Source organism: Tachyglossus aculeatus, chromosome 17, assembly GCF_015852505.1.
Source record: "Tachyglossus aculeatus isolate mTacAcu1 chromosome 17, mTacAcu1.pri, whole genome shotgun sequence".
Taxonomy (NCBI): Eukaryota; Metazoa; Chordata; class Mammalia; order Monotremata; family Tachyglossidae; genus Tachyglossus; species Tachyglossus aculeatus.
In genome coordinates, this window is record NC_052082.1 from 54316891 (window position 1) to 54339509 (window position 22619).

The following is a 22619-nucleotide window of genomic DNA, read 5'->3' on the forward strand; positions in this document are numbered from 1 at the left end:
TCACACAGCAGACAAGTGGCGGAGCTGGGATTAGAACACATGACCTTTTGACTCCCAGGCCCATGGTCTATCCACTATGCCACACTGCTTACTTTAGTGTTATTGTTAGTTTAGTGTTAGAGGAGTGAAGTGTTTGGACTAGGTTGGAAGCCCCCAAATCAAGTTTCTGTTGTCTGTGGTAGTGGAAAATGACAATTATTTCCCTCCAATGCAATGCTTTATTGAAGGCACATCTCCTCCAAGAGGCCTTCCCTGACACTAAGCCCTCCTTTCCTCTTCTCCCATTCTCTGACTTGCTCCCTTGATTCATCTCCATCTGGATGTCCGCCCGCCACCTAAAGCTCAACATGTCGAAGACTGAGCTCCTTGTCTTCCCTCCCAAACCTTGTCCTCTCCCTGACTTTCCCATCTCTGTTGACGGCACTACCATCCTTCCCGTCTCACAAGCCCGCAACCTTGGTGTCATCCTCGACTCCGCTCTCTCATTCACCCCTCACATCCAAGCCGTCACCAAAACCTGCCGGTCTCAGCTCCGCAACGTTGCCAAGATCCGCCCTTTCCTCTCCATCCAAACTGCTACCCTGCTCATTCAAGCTCTCATCCTATCCCGTCTGGACTACTGCACCAGCCTTCTCTCTGATCTCCCATCCTCGTGTCTCTCTCCACTTCAATCCATACTTCATGCTGCTGCCCGGATTATCTTTGTCCAGAAACGCTCTGGGCATATTACTCCCCTCCTCAAAAATCTCCAGTGGCTACCAATCAATCTGCGCATCAGGCAGAAACTCCTCACCCTGGGCTTCAAGGCTCTCCATCACCTCGCCCCCTCCTACCTCACCTCCCTCCTCTCCTTCTACTGCCCAGCCCGCAACCTCCGCTCCTCCACTGCTAATCTCCTCACTGTACCTCGTTCTCGCCTGTCCCGCCATCGACCCCCGGCCCACGTCATCCCCCGGGCCTGGAATGCCCTCCCTCTGCCCCTCCGCCAAGCTAGCTCTCTTCCTCCCTTCAAGGCCCTGCTGAGAGCTCACCTGCTCCAGGAGGCCTTCCGAGACTGAGCCCCTTCCTTCCTCTCCCCCTCGTCCCCTTCTCCATCCCCCCATCTTACCTCCTTCCCTTCCCCACGGCACCTGTATATATGTATATATGGTTGTACATATTTATTACTCTATTTATTTATTTATTTATTTATTTTACTTGTACATTTCTATCCTATTTATTTTATTTTGTTGGTATGTTTGGTTCTGTTCTCTGTCTCCCCCTTTTAGACTGTGAGCCCACTGTTGGGTAGGGACTGTCTCTATGTGTTGCCAATTTGTACTTCCCAAGCGCTTAGTACAGTGCTCTGCACATAGTAAGCACTCAATAAATACGATTGATTGATTGATTGATCACCCTTGATTCATCGCCTGTCCCGCCATCGACCCCCGGCCCACGTCATCCCCCGGGCCTGGAATGCCCTCACTCTGCCCATCCGCCAAGCTAGCTCTCTTCCTCCCTTCAAGGCCCTGCTGAGAGCTCACCTCCTCCAGGAGGCCTTCCCAGACTGAGCCCCTTCCTTCCTCTCCCCCTCGTCCCCCTCTCCATCCCCCCATCTTACCTCCCTCCCTTCCCCACAGCACCTGTATATATGTATATATGTTTGTACATATTTTTTTACTCTGTTTATTTATTTATTTAATTTATTTGTACATATCTATTCTATTTATTTTATTTTGTTAGTATGTTTGGTCTCTGTCTCCCCCTTTTAGACTGTGAGCCCACTGTTGGGTAGGGACTGTCTCTATATGTTGCCAATTTGTACTTCCCAAGCGCTTAGTACAGTGCTCTGCACATAGTAAGCGCTCAATAAATACGATTGACGATGATGATGATGATCACCCCTTTCTGCCCCACAGCACTTCTGTTGTCCATATTTGCAGTATATTTATTCATTTTAATGTCTGTCTCCCTCTTTAGACTGTAAGCTCTTGTTGTGGGCAGGGAACATATCTATATATTGTTATACTGTACTCTTCCAAACGCTTAGTATGGTGCTCTCCAAACAACAAGGGCTCATGATTGAATGAGTGGAAAATAATCTTGAGAAACGGGAGGCTGCTGCCTTCTACTCAGGCAAGTGTCTTTCCCAGCCTAATAAATTCTCTGGGTAGGGACACCTGGAGAGCCCAGGCCACTCCTGCCTCTGCCCGAAGCTGCCAGAGAGCAATGTTCTGGGCAGTCATTAGCCATTGCCACGTGTTGTACTTCTGCTGCCACAATTTCCCCTTTCTCCCCACCCAGAAATTGTTTCTTCGGCACAAGGGCCCTTTGACTTTCCAATGCTCTATTAGAGTCCAGGAGCGAGGAGGCTATTTTCAAAGGGGAGGCAGGCGGTCTCTTTCCAGCCTTGGGAGACTTCCTCACTCCATTCTTACCCTGCCACCAGCTTCTGAGAGTGGTACAGGTTGCCAGAGGGTCCCAAAGGGACTCGGGCAAAAAAAAGAAGCAGAGTGGCCTAGTGAAAAGATCATGGGCCTGGGAGTCAGAGGGCCTGTGTTCTAATCCTAGTTCTGCTTGCTGGGGGATCTTGGGCAAGTCACTTAACTTCTCTGTGGCTCATTTCCTCAACTGTAAAATGGGGATTAAAATCTCCCTCCTAGTTAGACTGTGAACCCAATGTGGGACAGGGACTGTCTGACCTAAATTAGCTTGCGCTAACCACTTTGAACAACACTGACGCATGGTAAACCGATTTGCTTGTATCCACCCCAGTGCTTAGTACAGTGCCTGGCAAATGGTAAGAGCTTAACAAATACCATGATCAGAATTGTTATTATTATGGTAAGTGCTTAACAAATATTATAAAAGAGGGAGAATTCAGTGCCTCCGCCGAGGATGGTGAGAAAGGAGTCGTTGGAACTTTGATACAGCCAGCAATCCTAGATTGTGGAATTCTGTTTCCAAACCTGCCCCCTGGACTCTTCCATCGCACTGTCACATTGTAACTAGACAGATGTACATTGTTTGCCCAGTGCCATAGAAGCGTTCTATCAAAATCTTATAGTGAAAGGACATATCCTAGGAAAGTTGCCCTCCATTAGACGGGATCCTTGGGCTTGTCATCTTTGCAAGCTAGCCAGACTCTCCTGACTTCTCAGCTTCTCTGACCCTGACAGAGAACCCCAGTTAAAGAATAAGTTCTTGGATCCAAAAATCAAGGGTATCTGAATGCTTTTTATGTGCAGCATATGGTACTGAGCATCTGGGAGAGTGCAGTCAATCAGGAAGTGGTATTTATTGAGTACTCACTGTGTGCAGCACACTGTCCTAAGCGCTTGGGATAGTACAGTACGACAGAGTTAGAGGACACAATCCCAGCCCTCAGGGAGCTGACAGTCTAGAGAAAAATTGGCTGCTTGAAACCCAGCTCCATCTAGAATCTATGAAATCAGAACCATGCCTGAGGGCAGAAGGAGTGTGTGTGTTTGCATTTTAGGAGAGAGATGAGGCAGTGTGGTCTAGTGGAAAGAGTTTGAAGACCCCCAGATCCTAGTCCAAGCTCTGTCATTTGCCTGTGTGACCTTGGGCAAGTCGCTTAACGACTCTATGCCTCCATTTCCTCATCTGGAAAATGGGAATCCATTACCATTACAATCCATTCCCTCCCTCTTAGACTGTGAACCCCACATGTGACTCTGTCTGATCTAAACAACTTGAATCTACTCCAGTGCTGACCAAAGTGCTTGGCACATAGTTTACACTTAGTTCTTGCCATCAATATGTGTTCGGCAAAAGCCACTTTGTCGTCATGAGATGCATTGCAATGATAATAATAATAATAATAATGGCATTTATTAAGCACTTACTATGTGCAAAGCACTATTCTAAGCACTGGGGAGGTTACAAGGTGATCAGGTTGTCCCACGGGGGGCTCACAGTCTTCTTCCCCATTTTACAGATGAGGGCACTGAGGCCCAGAGAAGTGAAGTGACTTGCCCAAAGTCACACAGCTGACAATTGGTGGAGCTGGGATTTTAACCCATGACCTCTGACTCCGAAGCCCAGGTTCTTTTCCACTGAGCCACGCTGCTTTAAGGATGATTATAGTGGAATATCCTGCCTCCCCACCCAATAATCCCCCTCCTCCCACCCAGTAATTCCCCTCCCCACTTCATAATTGGATGGAAGCTCATCTAGAAGTTATGTCAGTTTTCACCACAGATTGTTCCCTTGAACATTTTCCTAGATGCTCCTTTATCACTTTTACCAACAGCATGCTCTTGGATTTAAAACTTTTCTTACAAAGCAGTCTCTTTATTTTCCTGTTCTCTCTTGCTTAGATCCACCAGGGCTCAAGGGGCGAAAAAAATAAGATGCATAGATATTTAATTTTTATGGAAATGAACATTCAGAAATTCCCCCAGGGTGCTTCTGTTGTTTTGTGTTTTCAGAATCAAGTGATGTTGCTGAAATGGTAATGGGGTAAATAAAGCAACATTATTATCTGAAATTCTCCTGTCATCTCGCAAATGTACAGAAACTTGACAGTTTAATATACTTGATGAAACAAAGCAGTTCAAGTAGTTGCAAGGGGAAATCCCATTCCCCTGACTTGAGAATGGTGACATATTCAAGTCGAGGCTCTGGAGATGGAGAATGGGCTGTAGGGAGTGAGAGACTGGGTTATTATCTTGGATTCTCTCTACAGTGGGCAAACGTGCAAGGATTTGACATTTTAATGAAAAATGTGCTGTGTGTGTGTGTTGAGCCCAAATTGGCGACTGAAGCCCGTTCTCCAGTTCAGCAAGGCAGCTGACAGTTCACATTGCAAAGGGAACATTTTCTGAAATGTAGCAATTGACTAACTTGACAGTTTTCCTTTGTTTGTTGGCCCTGTCGAAGCTGGCTGCATAGATGAGCCAAAAAAAAAAAAAACTACGGAAACTAGAATTGCCCTCCTAGCAGATTTCTGGGGGAATGGGTCCCACTCCCGTTCTGTCTAGGCATAGTGGATAGAGCACATGCCTGGGAGACAGAAGGAAATGGGTTCTAATCCCGCCTCCACCACTTGTCTGCTGTGTGACCTTGGACAAGTCACTTCACTTCTCAGTGTCTGTTACCTCAACTGTAAAATGTGGATTGAGACTGTGAGCCCCACATGGGACAGGGACTGTGTCCAACTCGACTTGCTTGTATCCACGCCAGGGCTTAGTACAGTGCCTGGCATTTAGTAAGCATTTAACAAATACCATTATTATTACTAAAATAGAGTTCAAAGACACGTTTCCTGCCCACCAGGAGCTCAGCACAGTACAGTGAGTGCTTAGTACAGTGCTCTGCATGTAGTAGTTGTTCAGTAAATGTGATTAATTGATGGGTTGTTTTACCAGCCAATTTACCCACATCTTCTCTGGGCTTTGCCAGGAACAGGCCGAGTAGACAGGGTTCCTTAAGGGAATCAGAAGTGGGTCTGAATATTAGAGGCCATGAAAATCCCTCCTTACTTTGCCATCCTCTTAGGAATGAATCACCATCCTGGGTTTTGCCTGGCATCCCCGGGGAGATCTAGAGGCACGAAATCCTTTGGGAGCAGATGCTACAGGAACAGACATCAAGCAGGAAAAAAAAAGGGGAGAGTAAGGGAGAGACACATGTACACATGTAAGATTTGGCTAGAATTCTTTAGCAGCCCCTCTACCCCACAGATGGGGGCAAATCATTACCTTCCTCAGGCCTGAAGTTTTAAATCTCATTTCCACTTCTTCCCACTTCCATCATTCTGACCTTCAGTTGTCCTAGATGCAGACAAGGGCCTGGTCTGTGATGATGGTAATGCCAGTATTTGTTAAGACTTACTATGTGCCAAGTAGCACAGACTAGTGGAGAGAGCATGGGCCTGGGTATCAGAAGGACCTGGGTTCTAATCCCGGCTCTGCCGATTGCTTGCTGTGTGACCTTGGTAAGTCACTTAACTTCTCTGTGCCTCACTTTCCTCAACTGTAAAACAGCGATTCAGCACCTGTTGTTCCTCGTACTTAGACTGTGAGCCCCATGCAGGACAGGGACTGTTTCCAACCTAATTAACTCCTATCGACCCCAGTGCTTATACCAGTGTTGGGCACATAGTAAATGCTTAGCAAATAACATTAAAAAAAAAAACATGCCCAGGAGGAGATCCAAGTTCATCAGGTGAGGCTCCCAGTTTGTCGGAGGGAAATTGGGTATTTTATCCCCATTTTATAGATGACTAAACTGACGCCCAGTTGGCTCATGGAGGCTGCCAGGATCCCTCTCCATTGTGTGGGTAGGGCCTGGCTTGGCCTGGCAATTTGGCATCTGCCTCTTCCCTTCTTCCCGCCTGGTTTTGGGGACAGACAGCTGGGGGGAAAACCATCTCCGTGAAAATGATTCCATTTCCTCTTGGCTCCCGCTCAACACCATTCAGGGTTTTATTTGCAGCAAATGTCACCCCACTGCAAAGTGAAAATCAGGGTTTGGCAGCAGTGATTTTTTGCTTTTCCCCTGGGCCCACTCCGCACTCACCAAGTGCACACATTTGGCTGGGAGATATTGTCATCCCATCTCCCCAGATCTGCGGGATGCAGAGGGGTCCTACCTATCTCAATCTGGAACCCTCAAGGAAGACAGGAGGGAGCTTTGTCTGATCCAGGTGTCTCATTTGAGAGAAAAAAACACTTTCCCTGAGGCACGGACAGCCAATTTGAGGCTGTAGCAATCAAATTAAACATGGAAATCACACCGGTGCCATTTCCATCTCTCTCTTCTTGTCCTCCTCCTTGCCCCCATCCTGAGGCTACCAGCTTTCCCCTCAGTGCTGCCTAGACCCCTTCAGGTGTTTTTCCTGAGATTCTGGCCGCCTCCTGAGAGCAGAGGATGAGCTTCCAATTTCCAGAGGGGCAAGAACATCCAAGGAAGCTGCTCTGAGGTGGAAAATTGGGAAAATTATCTGGACAATCCAGGCCCTCTCTCCCTGAGAATTGGGTATTAGAGAGGGGAATGATCCCACCTCAGGGAAGAAATGGCTTCAAGGAAGCTGAGTGCTTTAACTCTGCTTTCTCATCTTTTTGGTTTCCCTTCACCATCCTGTTCCACATGCAAGGCCTTGTTGATTTTTCGCTCTCAGTCTTCTCTGCCTCCCAGATTCCCTAAGTGGGTGTGGGACTCTCCCATCCCCACAGAATCCACGTTCCTATTTCATGCTTGGTTTTCTGATAGACTGGATTGGAGTCTCCTACCCCACATCACGCCTTGCCCAGAGTGTCCATCACCAACCTGCCTCTGCAGAACACCAGCTCACTGATGCCATTCCCCCCGCCCCCCCCCCCGACATGCCCCATCTCCTGGAGGCTAAAGTGGAGAGTCTGCCTCATTTTCCATGAGCAGCAGTCCATCACTTTTATCTCTCCTCAGGCCCTCGCTGCCTGCCGACTGGGAACTAAATAATCACCACCTTCCGTGTCAATAACGGTTGGGGGTGCAGAGGTTCAGGGCTTTGACTCGTTGGAATGAGGCACGGGTTAAATCCCAGAGCCGTTTGTCCCAGCGCCGTCTTGGGAAGAAAATTGAATTTCATTAGCTTCTTAACAGGAGGAGGAGGAGGAGGGCAGCGTGCAGGAAGAGAGGGATTTGGACACTATATCCTTCTCCCTCCCTCCACTTTTGCATCCCCTGCAATCCTACTCCAGAAATTGTTTTTGTGAATAATGACTAAGGTATTTAAGCACTTATTATGTGCTAGGTGTTGGGGTAAGTACTATGCAGTCAGATCGGGCACAGTCCCTGTCCCATGTGGAGATTGTGGTCTCCTCTCCTCTCTCTCTCTCAATCAGTCTTAATCCCCATTTTACAGATGAGGGAACTGAGGCACAGTGAAGTTAAGTGACTTCACTGAAGGTCACCCAGGAAGCAAGTGGCAGATCTGGGATTAGAACTCAAGTCCTCTGACTCTGTGGCCCTTGCTCTTCCATAAGGTTATGCTGCTTCTACAGAATAAATCCGGGTTATTTTAACGATCCATTCTTCTTTTATGTCCTTTGAAAGGCTAACAAAACTGGCTAACTCTGAGCAGAAATAGGATGTCCAGGGGAGTGGTCGCCACATTGTCCCTTAAAGCAGTCTGCGGCCAGTATATTCCCATTTGGAGTTGTCCCTCGTGTTTGAAGCAAATACCACTGACTGGAGAAACCACCTATGGGTGAGTTGTTGAATAGGTCAAATGGAGAAGCAGCGTGGCCTAGTGGATAGAGAACAGGCCTGGGAGTCAGAAGGACCTGGGTTCTAATTCTGGCTCTGCCTCTTGTCTGCTGGATGACCTTGGGCTTTTCACTTCTCCACGCCTCAGTTACCTCATCTGTAGAATAGGGATTAAGACTGAGAGCCCCAAGTGGGACATGGACTGTGTCCAACCCAATTTGCTTGTATTCACTCCAGTTCTTAGTACAGTGCCTGGCATATAGTAAGTGCTTAACAAATATTATTTTTTTAAATGATGTCTCTTTGCACATTCGCATACTGTTCTTTGTTGTGCTGTCATGGTTGTAGTTTACAGTGCCTGGTGCTATCCCAGTTGATGATTGTCTCAGGAATCTTGCCAGTCTTTACCTCCAGGAGAGTCACTCCTTCCTTGACAACTATCAATCTATCAATGGTATTTATTGAGCACCTACTGTGTTCAGAGTATTGTACTAAGTGCTTGGGAGAGTACAGTACAACAGAATTAGCAGACACAATGTTCCACTCTGGTTTGTCCGAGACAGTTCATTCCCAGTTTTCAGCTGAGATGCAGCCTTTCCTGTGGCTAATCATTTCCCCTGTGCTCCTTGCTTTCCATTCCCAATTTTAGCTCTCCATCCAGCAGCTACTTGGGTATTCACCATCACCGGTATTTACTGAGCGCTTACTCTGTGCAGAACACTGTACTAAGCGCTTGGGGAGAGGGCAGTTCAACAGAGTAGATAGACACTCTTCCTGCCTACAGTGAAGGTATAGTGTAGAGATGAGCTTACAGTGTAGAGGATATTCTGCTATGAATCAGTCAGTTACTGGTATTTACTGAATGCTTACTGTGTGCAGAGCACAGTACCAAGAGCTTGGAAGTGCAGTAAAGTAGGCAGGCATGATTCCCACCCTCAGGGTGCGTACACTTTCCCTTCACCTCACATGCCCAGGCCACTGTGCCTCATATGCTCTATCCACTGCACCATGCTGCTTCTCTGGAATCCCAGTGCAAATGAACAATCCTTATGTGGAGTTTAGATTTCTTTCACAAGTTAAAAAGGTAGATTTTTCATATGCCAAAGATCGGCTTGCTCTGGAAACCTGAGCCGCCCTCCTTGAAGGCTGGCATCAATAGGACTGTCTCGTCTAGCGTTAACGGACCTGACCAGGCTTTTCCGGATTGGGATGTGGGATAGAAGGGGGTGGGGGGCGGGCGGGGGGCGCATTAGAGGGTCAGCAATGTCTCACCAGAAGGAAGTGTGATAATTCCTCTTCCTCGACCCATCTCTGCCTCTCTGCTTCCCACTCCTCCAGGTGCTCTGACGTTAAGATTTAGCACAAGCCAGTTGGTTTTGGCTGAAACAGGAAAGAGTGGAACTCGTTAAGGTAGGGGGCTGGAGCGTGAGAAGCAGCATATCCTAGTGGAAAAAAGCATGGGCCCAGTAGTCAGAAGACCTGGGTTCTAATCCTGGTTCTTCCCCTTTCTTGTTGTATAACCTTAGGTGAATATCTTAACTTTTCTATGCCTCAGTTTCCCCATCTCTAAAACAGGGATTCACTGCCTGTTCTCCCTCCCATATAGACTGTGAACCCCAAGTGGGACAGTGAATGTATCCAACCTGATTATCTTAGCTCTACCCCAGCATTCAGTACAGTGCTTGGCACACAGTAAGCACTTAACGAAACTACAGGACCCCTGGGTCCTTAGGTAATGACCTCAATTAAGGAGCTGGTTTTGGGAAACCAGCAATCATAATCAATCAACCAGCAATCTGTCAGTAGTACTTACTGAGCGTCCAGTGTGTATAGAGCACTGAACTGAGTGCTTGGGAGCATACAGTAGAATAAGCAGATGTGATCCCTGCTCCCAAGGAGCTTACATAGGGCTAAAATAAATTAAAGACAGGAGGAAGTGATAGAGTATAAAGATACAGAAGTGCTACAGGGGGTTGTACTTAGGTGACACAGAAATGCTGTAATGGCAATTAGGGAATGTAAGGTGGAGAGAGGAGAGGTTAATCAGAGAAGGCCACCTGAGGAGGTGTCATTTCAGAAGGGCCTTAAAGATGGGGGCTGCTCTGTCCTGCTGGATGAAAAGGGGGAAGGACATAAGCAAGAGGTAGGCAGTGGGAGAGATGAGATGGAGGTACAGCGAGTAGGTTAACTTGAGTCATGAGGCCTCTCTACCCCCCCGCTTAACGACAACATGGAAGTAATTTATGACTCACGATCTCGGGTCATGCCTCAGTCCTCCTTCCCTCTCCTGGAAAACAATCTGGAGGCTTCTCAGAGAAGGAGAGGGACAAACACTTTTAATGTCAAAAATGCAGAATGGGCCTGTATTTACAACGTCGGCCAGATGTCGCCTTGAAGGGCTTCTCACCCATTATCCATTCTTGCAGACTCCCTCCCACCCCGCCATCTCTGAGCAGATACCCCCGCGGAGGCTGCCGATCCCTTCAGACTTCTTCTGGCTGATACGGTCCCTATCGGCAAGGCTTGCCTGACACGCTAAAGAGAAAGCCAAAGAGATAACGTCAGTCGGGGGAGATGGTTTCTCTCTTTCTCCCCTCGGAGAATTGCCTCCTATCTCTTTATGTCTGCTGCCTCCTTCCCTATCAGATTTTCAAATTTCCCACCCAGATCATTGGTTCTCACCTTTCCAGAGTCTGTGCCAAGAATCAGCTCGGGGTCTTGCCCCCTCAGGTGATCCCAGAATGCCCTGGGGCCTGGAGCAATTCGCCCCATCCCTAACCTAGCTCCTCCAACTTTCAGCTCCTCAAGGAGAGGGACCAGATCTGATCCAGCCTCTTCATCACTAATATGCCGAGCCTAGAGCACTGTCTCAGGCACATATGCACTCTGTCTCCCAATGCAGTTTTGTATATTTTTTAATGGTATTTGTTAAGCATTTCCTGTGTGCCAGGCACTGTTCTACGCACTGGGGTAGATACAATTTAATCAAGTTGGACAGAGGCTCACAGTCTTAATCCCCATTTTACAGATGAGGTAACTGAGGCACAGTAGAAGTGAAGTGATTTGCCCAAGGTCACACGGCGGACAAGTGGTGGAGCCAGGACTGGAACTGAGGTCTTTCAGATTTCCAGGCCCGTATCTATCCACTCGGCCTCACTGCTTCTCATTTCCTGGATTACTCCACTATTTAAGCACCCCGTCTGTAAATTACGTGTGCCTCATTAGACTGTAAGCTCCTTGTGGGTGAAGATTTTGCCTCCTATCATACTCTCTCAGAGCTTAGTGCAGCGCTGTGCACACGGGCACGCAATAAGTATAACTAGTAGATCAATAGGTTGAGAGCTGGCATAGGGATGGCGTTCCTGTTTGAGGGGGTGGAGATGTAAGTGTTTTGGAGGGAGACCAGCCTCCACAGAACATTGCCACAGCCCTGTTCAGAGGGGAGCAGGGTGAGGGAGAAAGGGCAGTCAGACCATCATTTCAAATTAAAGGCATGAACAGAAGATGGAAGGCTGCCTTCCATGGCAACTCACTTTCCCCAACGGAGTCAGGCGTTCTTGCCAATTAAGGATGAGGTGCACCGTGCCCTGTAAACAGAGAGCCAGGAAAATAAACCTACATGTATATAATGCGGGCATGAATTCCGAGAATGCAAAAGGACCCGGCTTGCCGTTTGGATCAGATCATGATGCATTAGAACCACTGCAACCGCCCCCACATTCTCTGTTTTTATAGAAAATAGGGAGAGGATAAAAGTCCTGCTTGGTTCATTCTGGCCCTTGGCCTTGAATTCAGCAAAGTACGGGTGAACGTTTGACAATAAAAAGAGGGGATTTTTATGAGTCTCTCTCTTTCTCTTTCAAAATTGGATGCACTCACCGGCATGGCTCGTCTTTTAAACTAAACCTTACGTGATGGCCCGGGGGAAAGAGGAGGAAAGAACAAAACGTTAAGTGGTGTTGTTGGAATACAAATCTTTACTTACACCTGAATACAGATACTTCTACTACCTTTCTGGGTGAAAATTGCTCAGGATGAGAAGCAGAGAAATCAGGCTGAGTAAATCTCCATCATCAGCGAGCTCTAGATCTGGGCAAGTTTAAACAGTCTGAGATGAATAGACAAGAGTTCTCTTTTTTATTTTGTAGTTCAGAAAATATAATTTTTATGAGAGGATTTTGTAAGGCTTTTCCCAGTTAACCCAGGGCCATTTGCTAATGCAAGGAGTTCCACTGACTCGAAAGATGAAATGGAATGGGGCCATTTAGTTCTATCCTTCAAGGAAGGCGAGCTTCAGAAAAGTGCATTTTTAGGAGCTGTGAACACTGAATTTAACAATCAGATATGGAGTCCCAAGGGTGTTCACATTTCACATAGTTTTCTGGTATTTCTGCCTACGGATGCAGGGTTATCCCCCATGCTCAAGCTTATCAACCTTTCTATCACCATTATTATCGTCGTAATGTACCCAGTGATGGAAAGAACCTTTCAGAGCCATTGCCCTCTCTTGCACCCCATTGTTTTCTCCTTTTTCTCTCCCCTACACAGGAGTTTCCCTTAGCTGTTCTTAGAGGCCCAGAGTGCTACTGTGGGTATCCCACAATGCATTTCCCTCTCCACGACAGTGTTGACCAGTCGCTCTGTGGAAGGATGGTAGGGGTCAGCGGCCAGTCTGAGATGTCGAGGAACAGAGATTACTGTGCGGCCTATCAGACGCCAGTTCAAGGTAAAAGTTTTTCATTGAAAATGAAGAAGGGGTGGGGGTAGCCAGGGTGGTGGGTTTAATAATAATAATAATAATAATGGTAATGGTATTTGTTAAGCGCTTACTGTGTGCCAAGCACCATCCTAAGTGCTGGAGTAGATACAAGGTAATGAGGTTGGACACAGTTCCTGGCCCACATAGGGTTCACAATTTTAATACCCATTTTCCAGATGAGGTAACTGAGGTACAGAGAAGTAAAGTGACTTACCCAAGGTCATAGAGCAATCAATCAATCATATTTATTGAGCTCTTACTGTGTGCAGAGCACTGTACTAAGCACTTGGGAAGTACAAATTGGAGCAAACAAGTGGCAGAGCCAGGATTAGAACCCACATCAGAAGAGCTGCCTCCACTCCAATTGTAGTAATCTTATTGGGTCAATATAGACTTCCCTGGAGTCACAGTTGAGAAGCAGCATGGACTAATCTGTAAAATAGGGGGTAAGACTGTGAGTCCCATGTGGGATAGGGACTGTGTCCAGTCTGATCATCTCCTATTTTCCCTAACGCCTGGCATGTAGTAAGCACTTAACATATTATTATCATTACTGCTATTAATATTCCAGTGACCCTCCATCCTTGACTTTCCAAAACCACATAGCAGTTCTTACCCAGATGCTCCATTTCACTCTTTTTGGGGTGAAAGGTTGATCAACTTGGGATGGGGGATAATCCTGCATCTTGCCCCTTGATAGAGAGCTCCATTTCTTTCGACTAGGGCTTCTTCAACACCCACCACTAGAGTTTCATGCCTGGCCAAAATCCTGAGCAATAATAATAACTGTGGTTCTTGTTAAGTGTTTACTATGTGCCAAGCACAGTTCTAAGTGCTGGGGTAGATAGAAAGTAATCGGGTTGTTCCACATAGGGCTCACATTCTTTTTCCCCATTTTACAGATAACTGAGGCACAGAGAAGTTAAGTGGCTTGCCCAAGTTCACATAGCGGACAAGTGGTGGAGCCGGGATTAGAACCCATGCCCTCTGGCTCCCAAGCCCGTGCTCTTGCCACTAAGCCATGCTTTTTCTTATTATTAAAAATAATAATAAAGATCTACCACCTCTCCACAGCATTCAGGTACCCATCTTTATACCTCCATCTGACATATAGTTCAGCCTCTGTTTCTTCACTAGGTTGAAAACTCACTGAGGGATCATGTGTACTATATCTGTTATACTCTCCCAAAAACTTAGTACAACGTCCTGCACACCACGGGTGTTGGATAACTGCTTGATCCTTGTCCCTGCTGATGGTCATCTGATAACACAGAATGATTTCCTTCTGCCACTGGGAATTCTCCTCCCTCTTTCCAACATGTCAGCAACCCAACCCTGATTTCCAAATGGGACGAGCTTTTCCTCAATTCTTCCTTCCAGCTCGTCAATCAAGGTATTGGATGGAAATTGTCCCCCATCATTCCCCCCATCCTAGACCACACAATTAATTAATAGCCCTGAATTGTTGAGCGACTTCAGATCACTGAGACCCTCAGCTTTACGATGCATTCCAAAGTCTCAAACACGCTGAGTTATTGTGACTAATTGCAAGCTTAACTCCACTTGCAAAACCAGATGAGAAAATAGACAGAGGCCCTCTTTCTGCTTTTCTCTCCGACTCCCAGAGCGATACACTATAATAGGTCCCCCAGGGATTGCTCCTAATTGATGATTACTCTAACCGTGTCTTTCTGAAGTCAATTGTTTCACCTCAGAGTGAAGATTCTTGTATATTAAGCCTATTTCTCCCACAAGTTAGAAGCAGCAGTTGCTAACGGCCCGTTACCATGGCAGCTGTTGCTAAAGGCCATCATCATCCTCTTGTTCTTGTAGGAGGGAAGGACCAGGAAGGTCACAAAAGTATCCTGTTGCCATTATGGCAAAACCCCAAACTGGACCATTGCTGGACCATCCAATAATGGTTTTTTTGTTCTTGTTTTTCCTTTATGGTGTTTGTTAAGTACTTCTGTTTACGCTTGAGTATTACTAGTACTACTACTAAGACTGGCATTTAAGTGCTTACTATGTGCTAAGATCTGAGGTAGATAGAAGATAATCACATCTGACATAGTCTCTGACATGGAGCTCACAGTCTAAGTAGGAAGGAGAACAGGAATTCAACCCCCCATTTTACAGATGAGGAAACTAAGGCACAGAGAAGTTGTGACTCTCCCAAGTCCATACAGCAGGCAAGTGGAGGAGCCAGAATTAGAACCCAGGTCCTCTGACTCTCAGGCCCGTGTTCTTTCCACTAGGCAAGGCTAATTCTCCAGCATGGTGCTTGGCACTTAATAATAATAAAAAAAAATGATGATGATGGCATTTGTTAAGCGCTTACTATGTGAAGAGCACTGTTCTTAGCGCTGGAGGGGGATACAAGGTGATCAAGTTGTCCCACGTGGGGCTCACAGTCTTAATCCCCATTTTACAGATGAGGTAACTGAGGCTCAGAGAGGTAAAGTGACTTGCCCAAGGTTACACAGCAGATGTAGCAGAGTTGGGATTCGAACCCATGACCTCTGACTCCAAAGCCCGTGCTCTTTCCACTGAGCAACGCTGCTTCTCTAAGTGCTTAGGAAATAAGATAACTAACTAAAGAGAAAATGATCCCTTTCCCCCATCTTATGAGAAGCAGCGTGGCTCCGTGGAAAGAGTACAGGCTCTGGAGTCAGAGGCCATGGGTTCATATCCCGGCTCCGCCACTTAGCTGTGTGACTTTGGTCAAGTCACTTAACTTCTCTGGGCCTCAGTTACCTCATCTGGAAAATGGGGATTAAGACTGTGAGCCCCCCGTGGGACAACCTGTATCCCTCCCCAGCGCTTAGAACAGTGCTTTGCACATAGTAAGCACTTAACAAATGCCAATTATTATTATTATTATTATTATTATCATTATCTTAGAGAGGATTCTCCCAGGAACTTTTCGTTGAGCAGTGTTGTTTTCTTAGTGAACCATTTCCACACAGGCCTATCAGTAGATGGTTTCACTATCAGCAGAGAAGCAGCATGGCCTAGTGGAAAAAGCATGGGCCTGGGAGTCAGAAAGGACCTGGGTTCTAATCCCATACTCTGCCACTGGTCTGCTGTGTGACCTTGGGAAAGTCTCTTCACTTCTCTGTGCCCCAGTTACCTCATCTGTAAAATGGGGATAAAGACTGTGAGCACTATGTAGGACAGGGAGTGTCTTCAACCCAATTTGCTTGTATCCACCCTTGAGCTTAGAACAGAGCTTAACACATAGTAAGCACTTAACAGATTCCTATTATCAGTAAGTAAATTGTATTTATTGAGAGCTTATTGTGTGAGAGCTGTGTGCTAAGCTCTTGGGAGAGTACAATAGAACAATTAAGCAGATACATTCCCTGCCTACAATGATCTTACAGTCTAGAAGGGGAGACAGACATTAATATAAATAAATAGTAATTGAATAATAAAAATATAAATAAATCATAGTCCTTGGTTTCAAACCACCACAGCCCCTCCAGGAACTGCAGGCCCCCAGAGTTCTTGATCTTGGCTTCCAGTGGCGAGGGGTTTAGGCTCCACATCTGATGGCGACGAATGTCAGATCAGTGATCGAGAAGCCATCCTGTTAACCCCCACCATTCTTCTGGACTTCCAGACACCAGGTGTACGGACAGGAAGTTCCTGCCCTCCAAATCCAAGGTATTTGTCGCCCTATCAAGCTTTCCCGGAGCAGGGAATACCTGGACCCGACATTTGATAGAACACGCCACTGGATACTACACGGGAAGCTACTACTTTGATGGAGCCCTCTATAACAAAGGTATGGTTATCCCAAGGTGTTAAAGAAAGACACAGGAAGAAGAACCTTGACATACATTGGGTGTTCTGGTTGTGGCCTGGTGGAAAGAACCTGGGCCTGGGAGGCAGAGGATCTGGGTTCTAATCCTGGCTCTGCCTAGTATGTGACGTTGGATAATTCACTTCACTTCTCTCTGCCTCAGTTCCCTCATCTGCAAAATGGGGATTCAGTACCTGTTCTCCCTTCTACTTAGACTGTGAGCTTTATGTGGGATCTGATTATCTTATCTCTACCCCAGCACTTAGTGCAGTGCTTGGCATCTAATAAGTATTTGACAATCACCACAATTATTATTATTACTATTATTATTTTCATTTTTCTTCTTCCCACATGTATTGGGAAGGACTAAAAAGAGCTGCCTTTTCCATTCTTAAAACCCCTGTGGAAAAGGGCAGATTGATCTTATTGGGGCCTTTCTGATTTCATAACTCATCAAAAGGTCCATGAAACCCCAAGAATTTCATGATTTTCATGTCTTTTTTTTCCTGTGAAACTGGGATGCCTCATTCTATTAAGAGTAAATTAATTTAAATGGCGAAAGGATTAGGTTCTATTCAAAACTGAGAAACCCGCAAGATTTGGCTGGAATCTAAATTTGGCGAAGCAACTCCTTGCCATCACAGTAAGATGAAGAGTTTCATTAAATTGCTTTAGCACAAACATTTTGTTTCAGAATGAATGATGCCGTCGATAATATCTTCATTAAAACTGAAATTGTTTTCAGGCTGGGGCTATACTAACTTGTTCTTCATCCGATGCCTAGCGCCGAGAATTGGAAAACATTTTTTCTGCAGCTCCAATTTTTGTCACCCGCAAATGATGCAGGTTATTTTGAAAGGAAAATCCACCCAGTGTTCACCCAGCTGATCTCGATTACTGCAAAAATACACAACCAGGGAAGAAAACAATCTCTTTCCTAGCAACTTGTTTCAAATCTTTCTCCCCGCTGACTTCAGGTTGGCTTGTGGACTTTTATCTTGCCTGTATATTGTGGAAGCCAAAGTTATCTCCCTGAAGATTCTTTTTATTGAAATCTTCTTAGAAAGTACAGGCAGAGAAATAAAAACTCCTCCCCCTACTTTCTACCTTTTGAACTGAACTCCTAAGCTTGACAGGAGGACATTATCACCATCGACAAATGGTTCTTAGCTACACTAACTATTAAATTGTAAAGCACCTTGAAGGCAGAGACCACGTTTCCTGTTTTTACTCTTCCAAGAGCTTACTACAGTGCTCTGCACATGGTGGAGGCTCCATAAATATAATTGATTGATGACTGATTGCCAAAGGGAGTGCAATTAACTGGAAAACGAATCCACCCAGATGGTGGTTATCTAATCTGAGAATCTTTTCAAAGGAGTCAAGGTCAACCATTAGACACTCCAAAAGGTAACTCAGTTGATACATAGTCGCATCCAAAGTAAAATGGCCCCATTCATTTTCTTCATTGTTCAGTTGTGAACCCACTAGACTGGGAGCTCCTTGTGGTCAGGAAATGTATCTACTAACTCTGTTATATTGTGCTCTCCCAAGCGCTTACGATTGATTGATCGATTGGTAATTTGTTTTGCGGGATCCTTGCCTAGGCATTAATTATTTAATTTTGGTAACAACCTGGATACCGTGACTCTTCGAGTTTTGTTTTTAAGGATTTGTTTAATATTAGGCAGCTGGCAATGAGACCAGTTTCTCCTGTTGGAAGAAGCATCAATCAATCATTCATTCATTCCATCATATTTATTGAGCACTTACTGTGTGCAGAGCACTGTACTAAGTCCTTGGGAAGTACAAGTTCAATTAATCCACGTTATTTAATGAGCATTTATTGTGTGCAGAGCACTGTTCTATGTGTCTGGGAGAGTTCAGTAGAGCTGGTTGGTCTGATCCCTGCCCTCAGAAAAAATGACACCTCTAGAGGATGGCCCCGGAAGTCAGAAGGTCATGGGTTCTAATCCCAGCTCTGCCGCTTGTCTGCTGTGTTACCTTGGGCACATCACTTAACTTCTCTGTGCCTCAGTTACCTCACTTGTAAAATGGAGAATGAGACTGTGAGCCCCATGTGGGACAGGGACTGGGTCCAACCAAATTTGCTTGTATCCACCCCAGTGCTTAGTACGGTGCTGGCACATAATGAACACTTAACAAACACCAGAATTATTATTACTATTATTAGTAGTAGTAGCAGTGGTATTTATTGAGCACCACTGGGTGCGATGCATTGGCTTAAGCATTTGGGAAAGTATGACAGAGTTATCGTCCTCAGACTTAGTTCAGTGCCCCACACATAACAAAGGCTCCGTAAATAGTACTGATTGATGAAACACATTTCCTGTACACAGGAGCTCACCTACTAACTGGAGACATGAAAAATGACAAATAGTGGCATCAGAATCAATAATTGAACGTACAATGGACTATATGTAGCTATACACATATAGCCAGGGTGGGTGTATATAGATTCATCTGGGCTAGAGGTATCTTTTAGGTTGTTACGGTCTGGAGTGTGGGGAATTAATTGGGAAAGGCCTGTGGGAAGAGGATTTACAGTGTCTAGTTAAACCTTCTCTCAGCCCTCTAAGTGTGGGGAAATCTACTGTTCTCACATTTTAAATTTTATCACGCTCAACACTCCGGAGTAACAACTCCAGTTATAGAACGCTACAGCACACCTCTTTGCATTTTATATTTTGTTCCTCCCTGCCTTTTAAAAGCTGGGGAGAGAAACCTAATAATAATTGGGGGATTTTTTAAGTGCTTACTATGTGCTAAGCGCTGGGGTAGATCTAATACTATCAGAGCAGACACAGTTCCTGTTACACGGGGGTTTTCAGTCTAATGGGGAGGGGGAACAGGTATTCTAACCCCAATTTTACAGAAGAAGAAATTCCCTGCTTACAATGAGCTTACAGTCTAGAGGGGTCAAGTCAAGGTTTTGTGTGTTTGCTTTTAGTGGGAAAGGGTGAATTCAGTGCGTGGGGAGAGAAGTGGGGAAATCCTCTCATCGTATTCATCTTTGTTTTTGTCAAGGTTTTAAAGGGGAGAAGGATCACTGGAGGAGCAGGAGGACTGTCTGTGTGAAAACCCATGAGAGCGGCAAGCGAGAAATAGAAATGTTCGACTCCGCCATCTTACTGATCCGGAACCCTTACAAGTCCCTGATGGCTGAATTCAACCGGAAGTGTGCTGGCCACCTGGGATATGCAACAGAGAGGAACTGGAAAAGTCAAGGTGAAGGCAAGGCTTTGGGCCTCCCATTGGTGCCTCACCAGAGGGAATGTCCCTCCGTGTTTACAGACGGTTCTCTCGCTTCTCTAGGAGTAGTAGTGGAAGCAGCGTGGCAGACTGAACAGAACACAGGCTTGGAAGTCAGGAGATCATGGGTTCTAGTCCTGGCTCTGCCACTTGTCTGCTGTGTGGCCTTGGGCAAGTCACTTCACTTCTCTGTGCCTCAGTTACCTCATCTGTAAAATGGGGATTAAGACTGTGAGACCCATGCGGGACAGGGACTGTGTCTAATCCAATTTGTTTGTATCCACCGCAGCGCTTAGTACAGTGCCTGGCACATAGTAAAAGCTTAACAAATACCACAGTGATTATTAATTCAGCATCCGCTGGATGCCAGGTAGTATACCGAATGTTTGGGAAACACGTTCAGACACAGTACTTCATTCAGTCGTATTTATTGAGCACTTAGTGTGTGCAGAGCACTGTACTAAGCACTTGCCCACAAGGGGCTTGACATTCTAACAGGGGAGACAGACATGTGAATGGAATAGCATATAGGCAAAAGTGCTCGGGACGGGCATAAAATGCACAAATTCTGGAGTTTGCTGGTGGCTGAGGGCTAGTGTGGGGTTATTTGGATGGTGTGGGGGTGAAGTGGAATGTTGCAGGGGAATTCAATCAGTTATTGAGCCCTTACTGTGTGTAGAGCACTGTACTAAGCACTTGGGAAAGTACGGTACAACAGAGTCAATAGGCACGTTCCTTGTCCACAACGAGCTTACATTCATTCACTCATTCGTCATATTTATTGAGTGCTTACTGTGTGCAGAGCACTGTACTAAGCGCTTGGGAAGTACAGGTTGGCAACAAATAGAGACGGTCCCTACCCAACAACAGGTTCACAGTCTAGAAGGGGGAGACGGACAACAAAACAAAACATGTGGACAGATGTCAAGTCATCAGAACAAATAGAATTAAAGCTAAATGCACATCATTAACAAAATAAATAGAATAGTAAATACGTACAAGTAAAATAAGTAGAGTAATAAATCTGTACAAACATATATACAGGTGTTGTGGGGAGGGGAAGGAGGTAGGGCTTGGGGGATGGAGAGGAGGAGATAAGAGAGCGGGGAGACAGACGTTAATGTAAATGACTAAATTACAGTTATGGACGTAAGTGCTGAGGGACTGAGGGTGGGAGTGAATAAAGGGAGCAAATCCACGTGCCAGGGTGATGCAGAAGGGAATGGGAGTAGCAGAAATGAGGGTTTAGTCGGGGAAGGCCTCTTGGAGAAGATGTCTGCCTCGAACCTGCCGAGCAGTCGTAGATCTCTCCCTCACCCTCTGCTGTTCTCCTGTCTCTCACCTCCTAGAGTGGCCAGATTTTGTCAACAGCTATGCCTCATGGTGGGCCTCCCATGTTTTGGACTGGCTCAAGTACGGCAAACGTCTGCTGGTGGTTCACTATGAAGACCTGAAACGGAACCTCATCCCCCAGCTGCGAGCCATGGTGGCCTTTCTCAACGTGACTGTGGCTGAAGACCGCCTGCTGTGCGTGCAGAACAATAAAGACGGCAACTTCAAACGGCTTGGGACCAAGCTGAAGGATTTCGAGCCTTTCACCCAGGAGATGAAGGCCCTGATTGACAGATACATCCGGACTGTGGACAGTGCCCTGAGGGAGAAGAACCACACGGGCTTGCCCAGAGAATACTTGCCCAGATGATATTCCAGCCTCAGACCTGCTGTGCCCCCGACGCCCACCAGTGCACGCACAAAGACACACAAACACACACCATGCACTCACACTCACACTCACACACACACACACACACACGCACACACGAGACCTAGAGCTTTATAGCGGCAGCGGAAAAAAGCTCATTAAGTTGGCTGAAGGTTGCAAGCTTTCACCCGCTCGTAGATGTTCTTTGGGGGCACTAAGTGCTTCAAAGGCAAGTGATGAAGGATGGAAATGGGGTTATAAACCAAGACAGAAGCTATTAGCATCCCCCCTGTATGTGGCACTTTGTTCTTGCGAACAGCTAGGAAATTGAACAGTTGGGCATGGCAGACTTCTCATCCCTACGGCGGAACTGCCAGGGAGGCGGAGGGGAGTCTGAAGCTCACCAGAACTGGAACTGGCTCCCGGGAAAGGCGTATGTAAAGGAAGGATTCCGATAAACAATCTCATCTGCGCATCTCCGAGATTCTGTCCTTCTCGGTGTTTTTCTGTAAGCATCCTCGGAGTGTCTCGGTTTGTAGTTAACCGGCCCGAACCTGGATGAGGTTCAATGCCGACAGCCTGGAGTGAGAGTTAGAGGCTGAGTTTATTGGTGAGGGGCAGCTACTCTCTGTTTCCTAAGTTTCTGAAAGAGAGTTGAAGAGCCTTTAGATGGGTGCGGGTAGGGGCCAAGCTTACTTTCCCTCTCCTGGCCCTTGCCCTGCTACTCTCTACTCTCTCTTTCCCACCCTACTCTTCTCTGGGTCCTTACTCCTCCTCCTACCTCTCCCTCTGCCCCCCATGATCCCTTTTCCCCTCATCTAATGACCTCCCCATTCCTATCCCCTTCCGTCTCTCTCCTCTCTTCCTCTCTCCTCTTTTTCTCC

General features: G+C 46.3%; 1 protein-coding gene and 1 long non-coding RNA gene across 3 annotated transcripts in view; one reads left to right on the forward strand and one right to left on the reverse strand.

The window, feature by feature from the left end:
- Positions 1 to 22208, forward strand: part of WSCD1 (WSC domain containing 1) — a 57772-nt gene extending 35564 nt beyond the window's left edge. Inside the window, exons 6-9 of the mRNA XM_038759867.1 lie at positions 12745 to 12922; positions 16578 to 16742; positions 19809 to 20009; positions 21383 to 22208. Coding sequence (XP_038615795.1) covers positions 12745 to 12922; positions 16578 to 16742; positions 19809 to 20009; positions 21383 to 21735 — 897 coding nt within the window. The 3' untranslated portion in view covers positions 21736 to 22208. The remainder of the gene's footprint in view (positions 1 to 12744; positions 12923 to 16577; positions 16743 to 19808; positions 20010 to 21382) is intronic.
- On the reverse strand, positions 4310 to 10571 carry LOC119939697. 2 transcript variants are annotated; one of them, XR_005454690.1, is made up of 4 exons: positions 10449 to 10571; positions 9469 to 9576; positions 5487 to 5578; positions 4310 to 4448 (listed from the first exon to the last, which is right to left on the reverse strand). It is a non-coding gene; the product is annotated as an uncharacterized LOC119939697 (long non-coding RNA). The 2 variants fall into 2 exon arrangements; XR_005454691.1 differs by lacking the exon at positions 4310 to 4448 and adding an exon at positions 4532 to 4643.
- Positions 22209 to 22619: the final 411 nt, after the last annotated feature.